This window comes from Nymphalis io, chromosome 10 (genome assembly GCF_905147045.1).
Source record: "Nymphalis io chromosome 10, ilAglIoxx1.1, whole genome shotgun sequence".
NCBI lineage: Eukaryota > Metazoa > Arthropoda > Insecta > Lepidoptera > Nymphalidae > Nymphalis > Nymphalis io.
The window spans coordinates 11,693,100-11,705,424 of NC_065897.1; the positions used below are offsets into that span (position 1 = coordinate 11,693,100).

At 30.8% G+C, this 12,325-nt stretch overlaps 3 protein-coding genes across 3 annotated transcripts; 1 reads left to right on the forward strand and 2 right to left on the reverse strand.

Moving 5' to 3' along the window:
* The first annotated feature begins 106 nt into the window (after nucleotides 1-106).
* On the forward strand, nucleotides 107-3,475 carry LOC126771152 (uncharacterized). The gene is made up of 6 exons (XM_050490908.1): nucleotides 107-499; nucleotides 577-923; nucleotides 1,022-1,168; nucleotides 2,817-2,913; nucleotides 2,991-3,189; nucleotides 3,267-3,475. Exons 1-6 carry the CDS (start codon nucleotides 431-433, stop codon nucleotides 3,341-3,343), a joined length of 936 nt encoding a protein of 311 aa, XP_050346865.1. The 5' UTR covers nucleotides 107-430; the 3' UTR covers nucleotides 3,344-3,475.
* A 572-nt stretch (nucleotides 3,476-4,047) lies between these two features.
* Nucleotides 4,048-7,910, reverse strand: LOC126771110 (ribonucleoside-diphosphate reductase large subunit). Its single transcript, XM_050490839.1, has 5 exons — nucleotides 7,336-7,910; nucleotides 7,166-7,254; nucleotides 6,725-6,902; nucleotides 6,097-6,296; nucleotides 4,048-6,021 (listed from the first exon to the last, which is right to left on the reverse strand). Exons 1-5 carry the CDS (start codon nucleotides 7,373-7,375, stop codon nucleotides 4,141-4,143), a joined length of 2,388 nt encoding a protein of 795 aa, XP_050346796.1. The 5' UTR covers nucleotides 7,376-7,910; the 3' UTR covers nucleotides 4,048-4,140.
* A 2,621-nt stretch (nucleotides 7,911-10,531) lies between these two features.
* On the reverse strand, nucleotides 10,532-12,325 carry LOC126771147 (magnesium transporter NIPA2). Its single transcript, XM_050490902.1, has 3 exons — nucleotides 11,629-12,325; nucleotides 11,410-11,552; nucleotides 10,532-11,337 (listed from the first exon to the last, which is right to left on the reverse strand). The coding sequence occupies exons 1-3, from the start codon at nucleotides 11,834-11,836 to the stop codon at nucleotides 10,663-10,665; spliced, it is 1,026 nt and encodes a 341-aa protein (XP_050346859.1). The 5' UTR covers nucleotides 11,837-12,325; the 3' UTR covers nucleotides 10,532-10,662.

Sequence of the window (12,325 nt, forward strand, 5' to 3'; positions counted from 1 at the left end):
TTTGTTAGGTATAATATGAATGTGCTTTAAATCTTGGCAAACAGTGGGCAATCATGAATTTTGACAGTTGAGTTGACACTTTACAAATGACAAAAACTTAACATTTGCCAGTGCTTACTGCTTAGTGCTTAGAGTTACTCTCTTCACACTTAATGATTATAATTTTAGAATTGCGTGCTCAAATCCAAAATTCTGGAAAAAATATTATATATATATATGACCCATGTTTCTTCTTTCTATGATAATTGATAGTCACAACATTAGGGAAACCAGATTAACTTTGCCAAAGCCATTACATTACGGCAATTAATACGAGCATTTGAAGATTACCATACAATGATTTATTAATGAAATGAAATAATAGTGAATTATGAATTAAATTAATACCCAAGACTAAAACAACGTTTAATACGAAAGAAAAATCAACGCCATGGATCGCATTGAAAATCCTAATGATATAACAAAATCAAATACTACAGAAAATGAACAAGATCAAGAGGTATAAAATACACAGGATTTTTACTGTTAATATATATAACTACAGAATTTACATATTTAAAATTTATTTTGTTTTAGAATATTATGGAATTAGATAAAGAAATTATTGACAAAAGTTTTATGTTACAAACAGCTGTTAAACATGAAGCAGCTACTACTAGTCAAACATTAATAAGGAATAGAACAGAAAATTTGCAGGCTGACAATTCTCTGTTTTGTACTCCAGTTCAACAAAGTATTTCAGAAAATATTCCTTCAACCCCACAAAATATGTTACATCATAATTTAGCCGGGGAGGTAACACTAACTCCTACACATCGGTCATTTACACCTCAAGTTCAGCTGACAAACCCTCACAGTTCCATGACTGCTATTACACCGATGGCAAGTGCAGTTAGTCAAGCAAAAAGCAGTGTTAAATTTCAGTATGTTATTAGATGCATTTTCCTAACAAATGTACAATTAAAATATTGTATTATTAATGTCCATAAATTACATCTAAACAACTTATTACAATTTTCAGAAATTGTGTCTCAACAGTAAGTTTAGGTTGTGAATTGAAATTATTAGATATATATTGTCGGACAAGATTTTCGGAATACAACCCTGCAAGATTTCATGGAGTGGTTATGAAAATTTTAGAACCACGTGCCACAGCATTAGTTTTCAGGTATAATTTGTTTTTATACACAATTCTAAATTATTATTTAACATTACATATTTGCATATATGTATGTAATAATTATGTCACTAGCTTTATAATCAAAGAAAATTATATAAATGTATATATATATATATATATATTATGTTAAATGTTAATCCACATCATTCACCACAATTAATTGGAAAAATGGAAGAGTTAAAGACCATATCTACATATTTAATCTCAATATTGATACCAGAGAGAGTGATGTTGTCACATTTTTTTTTATAATAAATGTTGAATATAAAAAATAAATGATGGGCAGATAGCCCACATAATGGTAATTGATCACCACCTTGACATAGACATTGTTGCCCTAAGAAAAATTAACCATTCCTTAAATACCTACTGTACCACCAACCTTGGGTACTAAGATGTGGTATCCCTCGTGCCTGCAGTTACAGTGGCTCAAGATGTTAAGGGTGGGTGGTACCTGCTCAGATGAGCTTGCACAAAGCCCAAGCACCAAATAAATCAAGTGTTTAAACATAATTCTCCTGTCATTCAAATTTTAACAAATCATTGCCCAAATAATACTTAATAATAATTTAAATTAATGTTATCATTAAAATAAAACCTCTAAATATAACTTATTTTAAATAAATTGTTTATTTGTGTTATCAGATAGTAAAGTATAAGCTTAATGAATGTAGTGTATTAAACTTTTTGAAAATGTTTTTTATGCCTGGGAAAGGTCAAATTATATTTGAGGCATATTTTGTGAAATATATAAAGCCTAAAAAGCTTTGTCACTATAACATTGGAGAAGCGTTCAATCTTGTGTATATGAAAAGAGGTCCAGGGGGCTGTGATAAATGTCGGGTTCATACTAGGATCAAACCTTGGTCCATTTCTTTTACTTATATACACAAAAGATTTGTCTTATATCTTAGGCAATACACAGTATTCGAGAATACTATCTCTAATAGTTTCTGATGATATTTTACTAATTCTTAAAATAAAAAGACTTAATTATAAGACGTAATCTAAAAAATAACTTTGATTTCATGTTAATAATCTACGATTGAACATTAAAACGAATAATCAAAATAGACTCTAAGTTACAATGAGCCCGTCACATTAATCGATTGGCGAGTATACTTCAAGTTGCAGCATTCGCTTTAAAATAATAACAATGTTAATTTATGTTATGTTGTTCAGTTACTTCCATTATATCCTGATATAATATGGCTTTCTACTCTTGGAAAATGCCGTAATCAATAAATACTAAGGACAAACATTTATTTACTGTTACCCGACTACACGAGGTTATCAATTGTTATCTTAATACCGGAATTCCGAAATAATCAGTTGTCAAATTCAAATTTGTCGCCAAAGGTTAGCTTTAAAACTAATGACTTTTTAGATGATTGCACACCTTGGGAATCAAGTTATCGCCCCAGGCAGTTGTAAATAAATATATACTATATACATATTTTACACAACAATTTATGAAAAGCTATAAAACCGCCGAGTTTGTTTCGCTGATTTTGTCAGGTCTGAGATCTTCTTTAAGAATCGGTGATAGATATTTTACAATCAATAAGCGAATATAATGCTTATGTAATTAATAGTATTTGAATTCGAAAATAAAGTATAGTAATAAAACTTACAGGTCTGGTAAAATAGTTTGCACAGGAGCTAAGAATGAACATGATTCGTATTTAGCCGCTAGAAAGTTTGCCAGAATTATTCAAAAACTTGGTTTTCAGGTAAAATATTGATTCATGCCAAAACGTATATGAGAAGTGTGTTTTAAATTTTATTTATATTAATTTTTCGATTCTAGGCTAAATTTCTTAATTTCAAAGTGCAAAATTTTATCGCAACTGCAGATTTAAGATTCCCAATAAGATTAGAGGCTCTACAGCAAGCACATGGACAATTTACATCGTATGAACCGGAATTGTTTCCAGGATTAGTATATAGAATGATACGACCAAGGGTGGTTCTTCTAATATTTGTCAATGGAAAACTAGTTATTACAGGTAAATGTTAAAAAACAAATTCCATTTAATTATATCAATGGTATAATTATTTGTTTCATATTTACGTTTCATTGTAGGTGGGAAGACAAGGAATGAAATTTTTGAAGCATTAGATATTATACACCCAATACTCAGAAGTTTTAAGAAAAATTAATATATTACCTTATATATAATATATTTATTCTATGTACGAGGTATTTTCAATGATAAAACAATAAACAGTAATATTCCAGAACTGAATTGAATAATGTTACTTATTATTATCAAATAAAATTGATATGCATTTTCTTGGCTTTTTTATGTTCAGACAATAACTCCTAAAACCTCATAACATGTTCATTTAGTTGTTATATAATAACAAATTTTATAATAAGTAAATTAAGTAAGATGCACTTATTAATGTAATTGAAAGTTTATATGATTTTTATAAACAAACCTTTATCTTAAAAATTAAGTCGTTGTTAATGCCGAATAAGTGTAGCTGAACATACCTAAAATATGAAACCGGAGGATTCGAGAAACAAGGCTTTTCGACCACCTAAGGTCAAGGTAAGGTCTTGTACTCGACAATGCACAAGAAAGCCCTAAAAGCAGCCATTCCAACTTCAAAGAAGTACTAAAAGCTTTACGACCTATACCTGAATTAATAGTTCAAACATCCATTCTTGCGACCAGGCTCACAGTGCAATATTCAAATAACTCTGTGATTGAAAGGAAGCGAAGAGACATCCGTCGTATATACAAAACAGGACTGAAGTCTAATTTGAAGTCTTAATGTCAGCCGTTTACGTTGACTAAGTTTTTATGTTTTAAATTAACTTATTTTAAAATAAAACTAGGTAAATGAAATGCCATTATTTTTAAAAAGATTATTGTTTATATAAATGTATTGCATAATGATTTATTAGGTAAGTTAGTGCACTTGAGAAAAACTTAAAAGTACAACTTATATTAAGAACCACAACTCAAACATTCATCTTTGTTTGCCAAGGAACAAGCAATCATAGACATACTAGCTTCGTCCTTTTCCAACTTGCCATTTGTAACTTGAACTTTCGACTTATCCACAGTAAACTGAATAGCATTAGCAGCTGGTTTGGTACGTAGATAGTACATTCCAGTTTTCAAACCCATCTTCCATGCATGAAAATGTATAGATGTCAATTTTCCATAGTTAGGTTCAGCTACATGAATATTAAATGATTGACTTTGATCAATAAATGCTCCTCTATCTGCAGCCATTTGTATAGTTGTTTTAACTGATATCTCCCAAACTGTCTTATACAAATCTCTAATTTCTTTTGGAATTCTTTCAATATTCTGTATTGATCCATTATTGTGAATTATCAAGTTCTTCATTTCCTCATCCCATAAATCAGCTTGAGTTAGATCTGTTAAGAGATGATGATTAACAACTTGAAATTCACCAGATAGAACTCTTCTTTGGTATATGTTTGATGTAAATGGTTCAAAAGATTCATTGTTTCCGAGTATCTGTGCAGTAGAGGCAGTTGGCATTGGAGCCAATAGAAGAGAATTACGAAGACCATTCTTGGCGATCTTTTCTTTAAGTGCTGCCCAATCCCACAAATCTGTGGGAGTCTTGTTCCACATGTCATATTGTAAAATGCCTTGACTAGCTGGGCTACCTTCATAAGTACTATAAACACCGTCCTTCTCAGCTAATTCACAACTAGCTTCCAATGCACCATAATAAATTGTTTCAAATATTTGTTGATTTAGTAAAATTGCTTTTTCACTCTCATAAGGTACTCTCATCAATACAAATGCATCAGCTAACCCCTGAATACCAATTCCAATAGGTCTGTGTCTCATGTTCGAATTTTTTGCTTCTGGCACTGGATAATAGTTAACATCAATAATCTTATTCAAATTCTGGGTTATAATTTTTGTCACTTCCTTTAATTTTTGAAAGTTAAAAGTTTTATTTTCAACAAACATATTTACTGCTATAGAAGCTAAATTGCATACAGCTACTTCATCTGAAGATGTGTATTCTACAATCTCTGTACAGAGGTTGCTGCATTTAATTGTGCCAAGGTTCTTTTGGTTACTTTTTCTGTTGCATGAATCTTTATAAAGCATAAATGGTGTTCCTGTTTCAACTTGTGCTTCTATAATTGCTTTCCACAAAATCTGTGCCTTTACTTGTTTAACAAACCGATTTTCCTGTTCATATTTTTCATACAAAGCTTCAAATTCATCACCATAACAATCAGCTAATCCAGGACAGTTATTAGGACACATAAGGCTCCAATTTTCATTTTTTTCTACCCTTCTCATAAACAAATCTGGTATCCATAAAGCATAAAATAATTCTCTTGCTCGAACTTCTTCCTTGCCAGTATTTTTCTTTAAATCCAAAAACTCAAATATGTCAGCATGCCAAGGTTCCAAATATACTGCAAATGCTCCCGGTCGTTTATTGCCACCTTGGTCCACATACCTAGCTGTGTTGTTATACACTCTTAACATTGGGACAAGACCATTTGAGATTCCATTTGTGCCAGCTATATAGGTTCCCTTAGCTCTTATGCAATGCACATGAAGGCCAATTCCCCCAGCTGATTTTGAGATTAAAGCACATTGTTTAAGAGTATCATATATGCCTTCTATACTGTCATCTTTCATAGCTATAAGAAAGCAAGAGGACAACTGAGGTCTTGGAGTTGCAGCCGAAAATAATGTTGGACTTGCATGTGTAAAATATTTTTCTGACAGCAAATTATAAGTATTGATTGCAGCATCAATATCTTCTCCATGTATTCCAATAGAAACTCGCATAAGCATATGTTGTGGCCTTTCTGCAACCTATAAAAAATGCTATTATGAGTAATTATAAATTGAAACAAAGTAAAAAAGACAAAAGCAATGAATTATACTTACCTTGTTGTCAATTTTTAACAAATATGATCTCTCCAAAGTCTTAAATCCGAAATAATTGTATTTAAAATCTCGATCATATACAATAGCAGAATCTAGTCTATCCTTATTTTTCATTGTAATATCATAATGAAACTCTGATATCATTGCTTCTCTTTTTTTGGTATGTGGATTAATAATATTATATAAATCAGTCATGACCTCTGGAATGACAAAAAAAATTTAATGTAGAACTTTGTTTTTCATATTACTTTTATAATTTGTCATTTAAAAGTTGTATTTAGATATATAAAGTTCCAAATCTGTTATACACAAAATAGCTTAACTAACTAAAAGTTTTCTCTTTAACCACACACATAGGGAGAACTACTGGTACTATCAAATAAAATAATTTATTTAATATAACCACTATTGAAATTATATGTACTTTTATTTTACAGAACCTAAGTAATTAGATACTCATAATTACATATACAGGTTGTGGACCGTGAAATTCTTTAACACTTGCTTAGAATTATTTATCTTTATTCTATATAACTTAATAAAGATAAATAATTCTATTTTTAGGTTTGTTGTACAAAGTCAGTATTTAGTGAAATGATTGATTTTAATAAACAAATAGATGTTTTACCTGAAAAATGCTTTTTAGTTTCTTTGTGTAAATTTGAAATAGCTAAGCGGGCAGCAAGAATTGCATAATCTGGATGGTCAGTTGTCATTGTAGCTGCTGTTTCAGCAGCCAGATTATCAAGTTCGACTGTTGTTACTCCAGAATAAATGCCACTTATGACTTTCAATGTTATGCTGACCTATAAACACAAAATACAGTTTTTTCAAAAAAGTTATTGAGTCTTATATAAAAATCAGCAAAATTAGTAAGGACAATTTGTATAATTTAAAATTTTGGGTGAAAGCTCTCTTGAGCAACAACAAAGTTTCCCTAGATTGTACTACATAATATCATACACTGACAGAATAATACTCTTCAAACTATTCAAAAAGTTCAGTTAATAATAACTGCTTAGTTACCAATTATTTAATTGTGAAATAATTCTAAATGTATAATACTTACGGGATCAACAAAGTCCATATTTAAGCCATAACATAATTTTTTTATTCTTGATGTAATTTTATCAATATGAACTTCCTCCATTCTACCACCTGTTAAAATACAAGTCATTAGTAATACGCATTTTTAGATGGTATGTCGAATTTTAGACTTATGAAACATAATTTACTTACCTCTTTTAAGTACATACAGCTTGTTACTTTTACCGACCATTTTAGAAATTTGATAAGCTTGTTAATAAAAGAAAGATAATCGTAATAAAATTATTAAAAAAAACGTTATATATTTTTTAACAATGATATGAACTGGGTGTCTGAATATTGTAGATCTAATATAATATAAATGTTAATGTTTGATATCACCAAATGCTACTATTCTAAATAAAAATAAGCAGTATATTCTTTGATTCCAAGTTTCAAGATCTCTTTTTCGGTCTAGTCCAGAGCCGAGTGTAAGTTCAATGACAATTAGATCTAACAATAATTTGTCCGTTATGGCGGGAAAACACAGTGTTACTATATCTATTTTAATAAAATAATTTTTTTTTTTTTTTATAGAATAGGAAGGCGGACGAGCATATGGGCCACCTGATGGTAAGTGGTCACCAACGCTCTTAGACATTGGCATTGTAAGAAATGTCAACCATCGCTTACATATCCAATGCGCCACCAACCTTGGGAACTAAGATTTTATGTCCCTTGTGCCTGTAATTACACTGGCTCACTCACCCTTCAAACCGGAACACAACAATATCAAGTATTGCTGTTTTGCGGTAGAATATCTGATGAGTGGGTGGTACCTACCCAGACGAGCTTGCACAAAGCCCTACCACCAGTAGAATTTAAATCATTTAAATCATTTATAGAGATATAACAATAAGAAAGACATTGCATTTGTTTTATATGTATATAAACATTTGCAACACACAATTCTGATATGTTTGATATTATTTGGTTGCACGTTTCCGGGTGGTACGTGTATAGCATTCGACAACTGGCACTGCTCTGGGTAACACGTTCAAAAAGGCGCCATTGAAGCGCGCACTCCACAACATTGATATAATTATTACGAAAACTTATCTGTTGTGATCCTAGAGAATACACACTAATTACGAGGGCTATAGTCGAAGGTTGCAAAGTGCCGAAATTAATCAAAACTGTTTATTTTTTCAATACAATTTAAGTCTAGACTAAAGGTAGCGACTAGTTCAAGGTTGAGAGCAAACGTATGCTGTAGCGCATTATTATGCCGGTACATGGCGGTCAGTCGCGACCACCGTCGTCGTCATTGTCGTCACATTGCGCTGACTCGGCGCAACGTGAAACTTGGGTGTTCTGTACTCTGTGAATTCATGGTAAAGCTATGACGTAACACACTATCAAATATTTAAGCTATATTTGTTGCGTTGTTAGTGCAACGAATTGAGTTAGTTCCGTGGCCACAAGCAATTCTTTACCGAATATCCTGAATGGAAACGAACAGAGTAATAGCCTGTGATACGCTCTTAAACATGGCTATTTATATTTCACACAAAACACACTTGCACTGGTTTAGTATTGAATGGACTTACAACTATGGAATGAACTACACCATAGTGCCATATGTAGGTTATTCATTAATAACAATAATGCTATTGTGATATAACACTAAACTTTGTTTGTAATATATATTATATAATTGTAGTAACATGTTAACAAAATAAACTCCATAAAATAAATCTTGGTGGCTCTTAATCCCTTAGTTTTCTTTTTGGTCAAGGTATTGTAAGTTGCATCGTCCTATATCTCGCGAGGTTGAAGTCACAAAAAACTATCTTCAACTTGTTCCCATTATTACCCCAGCGTAGCAGCTACGTTTCTTTTTTTTATATATTTGTGGGGAAGGCAAATGACTACTCCACCGGATGGTAAGTGGTAGTAGAGTCCAAACGCAACAACACGGCCAGTAGTGAGGATTCGGGAAAAGTGTTCTGCACAAGATGCCTCTTCACGCCTTGAAGGAACCCAGGTTGTAAGAACACGTGAGCTGGCAAAGAATTATCATGTTTTTTGAACATTGATATTATTATGTCAACGTATCAAAGAGACAAGGCAATATGGCGATGAATTAGTCTAAAGGTACCTATTCTCTATAGGTAATAGAGAATAGGTAGGTACCTACCATAAATTATATCAATTGTCATTTATCATTACTGACAGCCAATTGACATTGACTATTGCAATTTGCAAAATACATCACACTCAAATTAAAAAATATCGTCGTTAATTTTATAATGAGGTTTAAAAATGATTGCATATTTAGCCAAGATTGTAAACCTTTTTGTTTCAATAATTCAAAACATAATACTTTTCGCATCTTCAATTGGACAAGTGATAGTGGTTTTAACGACAATAATTATCTCATTTATATGCAATATAGTGAGAAACATATTCATATTTTTTCAAATAGTTTATGAAGACAATATTATTATATTCACTGATGACCTGCCCAACTTGGCGAGTAACTTGAACGATGCAATATATAATCAGTGGTCCAATTTACAGAATATATTGTCATCATTCAGCAGTGAGACAACTTTTCGAGTAAATATGATAATAAGCAATATTAAAGTGACACTTTCTAGTACGATATTCATCATTGGCGAAGTGCTCCATATTCTAAAGTGTAGTGTAGTTTTCTGTGGTGATACATTATGGCTTGTGCTTACATTTGTGCCTGTGCAATTGCCTTATTTGATAAAAATATTTATGAAATATTTAAAGGATATTATTGTGAACAATGTTATTGATGGGTATATGGCCTTGTTGAAAATCACAAACTATTTGTCAGATGTACCTCTACAATCATTTATGGGAATAATTACTGCCATGATAATTGTACGCTTATGCATACATTTTAGAGAAAGCATACATTCACAGATTTTAAGTTTTTATTGGATTCTAATAAGAAAAGTTACATATATTTATTATGTTATATATAATTATTGTACAAACTCAGAAGTAAGAATAATAACTCAAATGGTTGATGGTGGACAACCGGTTGTATCGAGAAATCCAGATGTTCATTTAATGAATGATAATGATGATGATCCAGCAAATGCTGCAGATGCTTTATGTGTTATCTGTCAGGAGAGACAGAAATGTGTCTTGACATTGCCATGTCGTCATGTTTGTCTTTGTACTGAATGTTGCATGCGTCTTTATGGATACCAGCGTACATGTCCTATTTGCAGAACATTTATTTACCACTCTGTCACTGTATACTTGTGATATATATCATTTAAAGGCATTCCTGGATAATTTAAAAATAGTTATTGTTTAGTTCAGTTGGTATTGGTTAAAAGAATGTGTATATAATTAAACTACTATAAAATAATATCTTAATTTATTAATTATTAAAATTTAAATAAAATTTTGTACTACTTACATTTTTATATTAAACTATTAAATAGTTCTATATTAGAAGAGTAAAATGATATTTAAATGTTTTCATTCTTAAACTTATCTCATCCTTTTCGGTAACTTAATACTATGTGAAGCTTCCAAATCGTGATGTATTGTTATATTCTGTCTTGAATTTAAATTTAAACTTTCAAATGTAATATCAATATCTTTGAACGCATTAAGAGTGAATACTGCTATCATTAATACAAGAAAACCACAGAAAGAACCTAAAATGTCTTCAGTTTTCATATGCTCCCATTCTCTAAACAGAATACCTGATGCAATAATGACTAAGATTGTAAACATGACGTAATATACTGGTGTCACAATGCTGGTATTAAATATATCTAATGCTTTGTTTAAATAATTCATTTGTACCATGATACAAAATATGGACGAAAATAGTAGAAGCCAAAACAGTTGATTAGATAAATTATTTACGTCACTGTTTAACGTTTCCTTAATACCTAAAGCTACACCCTTACAAAAAACTACAGTCAAACTTCCTACAGCCGAACATATCAACAGATACACAACAATATTAGTATTTCCAAATTTAGGAACAAAAACTATCTTTATCAATAAAGTCATAATTATAATAATTATGACATATGTTAAGAAAGTATTATCAGTCAATTTATTAGATAGTTCTGAGAAATTACTTATCTCCTCGTTTTTAGGTGAATGTATAACAAATATAATAGACCCAATCACACATAGAAAACATCCAATCTGAAACAATTAAATCATACAGTTTCATGTAAAATATTTGTTGATGATTCATAATAGTAGTAAATACTATACCTTTCCAATGAAATTAAGTTTTTCTTGGAGTAATCTTGAAGACAGTACTGCGGCAACAAGCACACTCAAAGCACCTAAAGGTGTAACTAATGCCGCTGGAGCAAATGCATATGCCAATAGATTTGCAGCTTCTCCTATACCCACTGTCGATGAAATTTAAATTTAGTAACAAAATGAGGTCTATTATATTTTAAAAATTATTTTAATAATATATATTACTTGTCAAAAGGCCTAACCACCACATCCATTGCTTCAAGTATGCATATCCTCCTGCTGATGCTCTTGTAATTCCCAAAGTGTTAACTTTTTTTAGAGCAATTTTTTTTATAATAAAACTACATCCAATGAACACGCTAGATAAAATTGCAAGGGAAAGACCTAATGTAAAAGACACATTGTCATTTTCCTTAATTGTTGGACTTTTCATTTTGTTTATTACAGTAAATCTTACATGATAAAGCTATGAAATGATGTCATCATTTTGTTGCCACAGAAACTTGAATAAGAAAATCATACAATTATATGTTTGTTAACTCATTTTTTTGCTAGAAATAAAAGATCCACTTTTTATCTACATAATTATTATTATCGGTTTCACGGTTTACGATATTTTTAAGATTTATTATTAAAGTATATTCAAATAACAATTATTATATTCCAAACAGGTATTGAAGTATTAAAATTATATGTGAACAGAAAATAGAGAATCTAACTAACAGATAATGTAATCAGCCGATCATTTTTCACTTCTAATGGTCCTACATATTGATTACATTCTTATCAGTAGTACGGAGTACCTGTGTCCGTTTTACGGAATACGGTTGACGTTTGAACTTTTGACTTTTTATGAATCAATCACTACCTACAATGTCAACAAGAGTAGATAGATACTAGTAGTTAATTTCTTTTTCGTATT

Bases quoted from the DNA above. Each gene is read 5' to 3' on its own strand.
- LOC126771147 (XM_050490902.1), bottom strand. From the start codon at position 11,836: ATGAAAAGTCCAACAATTAAGGAAAATGACAATGTGTCTTTTACATTA. The intron at 11,553-11,628 runs GTAATATATATT...TTTCATCGACAG, and splicing joins GTGGTTAGGCCTTTTGACAA to TGGGTATAGGAGAAGCTGCA. The intron at 11,338-11,409 runs GTATAGTATTTA...TAATTGTTTCAG, and splicing joins AACTTAATTTCATTGGAAAG to ATTGGATGTTTTCTATGTGT.
- LOC126771152 (XM_050490908.1), top strand. From the start codon at position 431: ATGGATCGCATTGAAAATCCTAATGATATAACAAAATCAAATACTACA. The intron at 924-1,021 runs GTATGTTATTAG...TACAATTTTCAG, and splicing joins AAAAGCAGTGTTAAATTTCA to AAATTGTGTCTCAACAGTAA. The intron at 2,914-2,990 runs GTAAAATATTGA...TTTCGATTCTAG, and splicing joins TTCAAAAACTTGGTTTTCAG to GCTAAATTTCTTAATTTCAA.
- LOC126771110 (XM_050490839.1), bottom strand. From the start codon at position 7,375: ATGGTCGGTAAAAGTAACAAGCTGTATGTACTTAAAAGAG. The intron at 6,903-7,165 runs GTAAGTATTATA...TTGTGTTTATAG, and splicing joins ATATGGACTTTGTTGATCCC to GTCAGCATAACATTGAAAGT. The intron at 6,022-6,096 runs GTAAGTATAATT...CATTTTTTATAG, and splicing joins TGTTAAAAATTGACAACAAG to GTTGCAGAAAGGCCACAACA.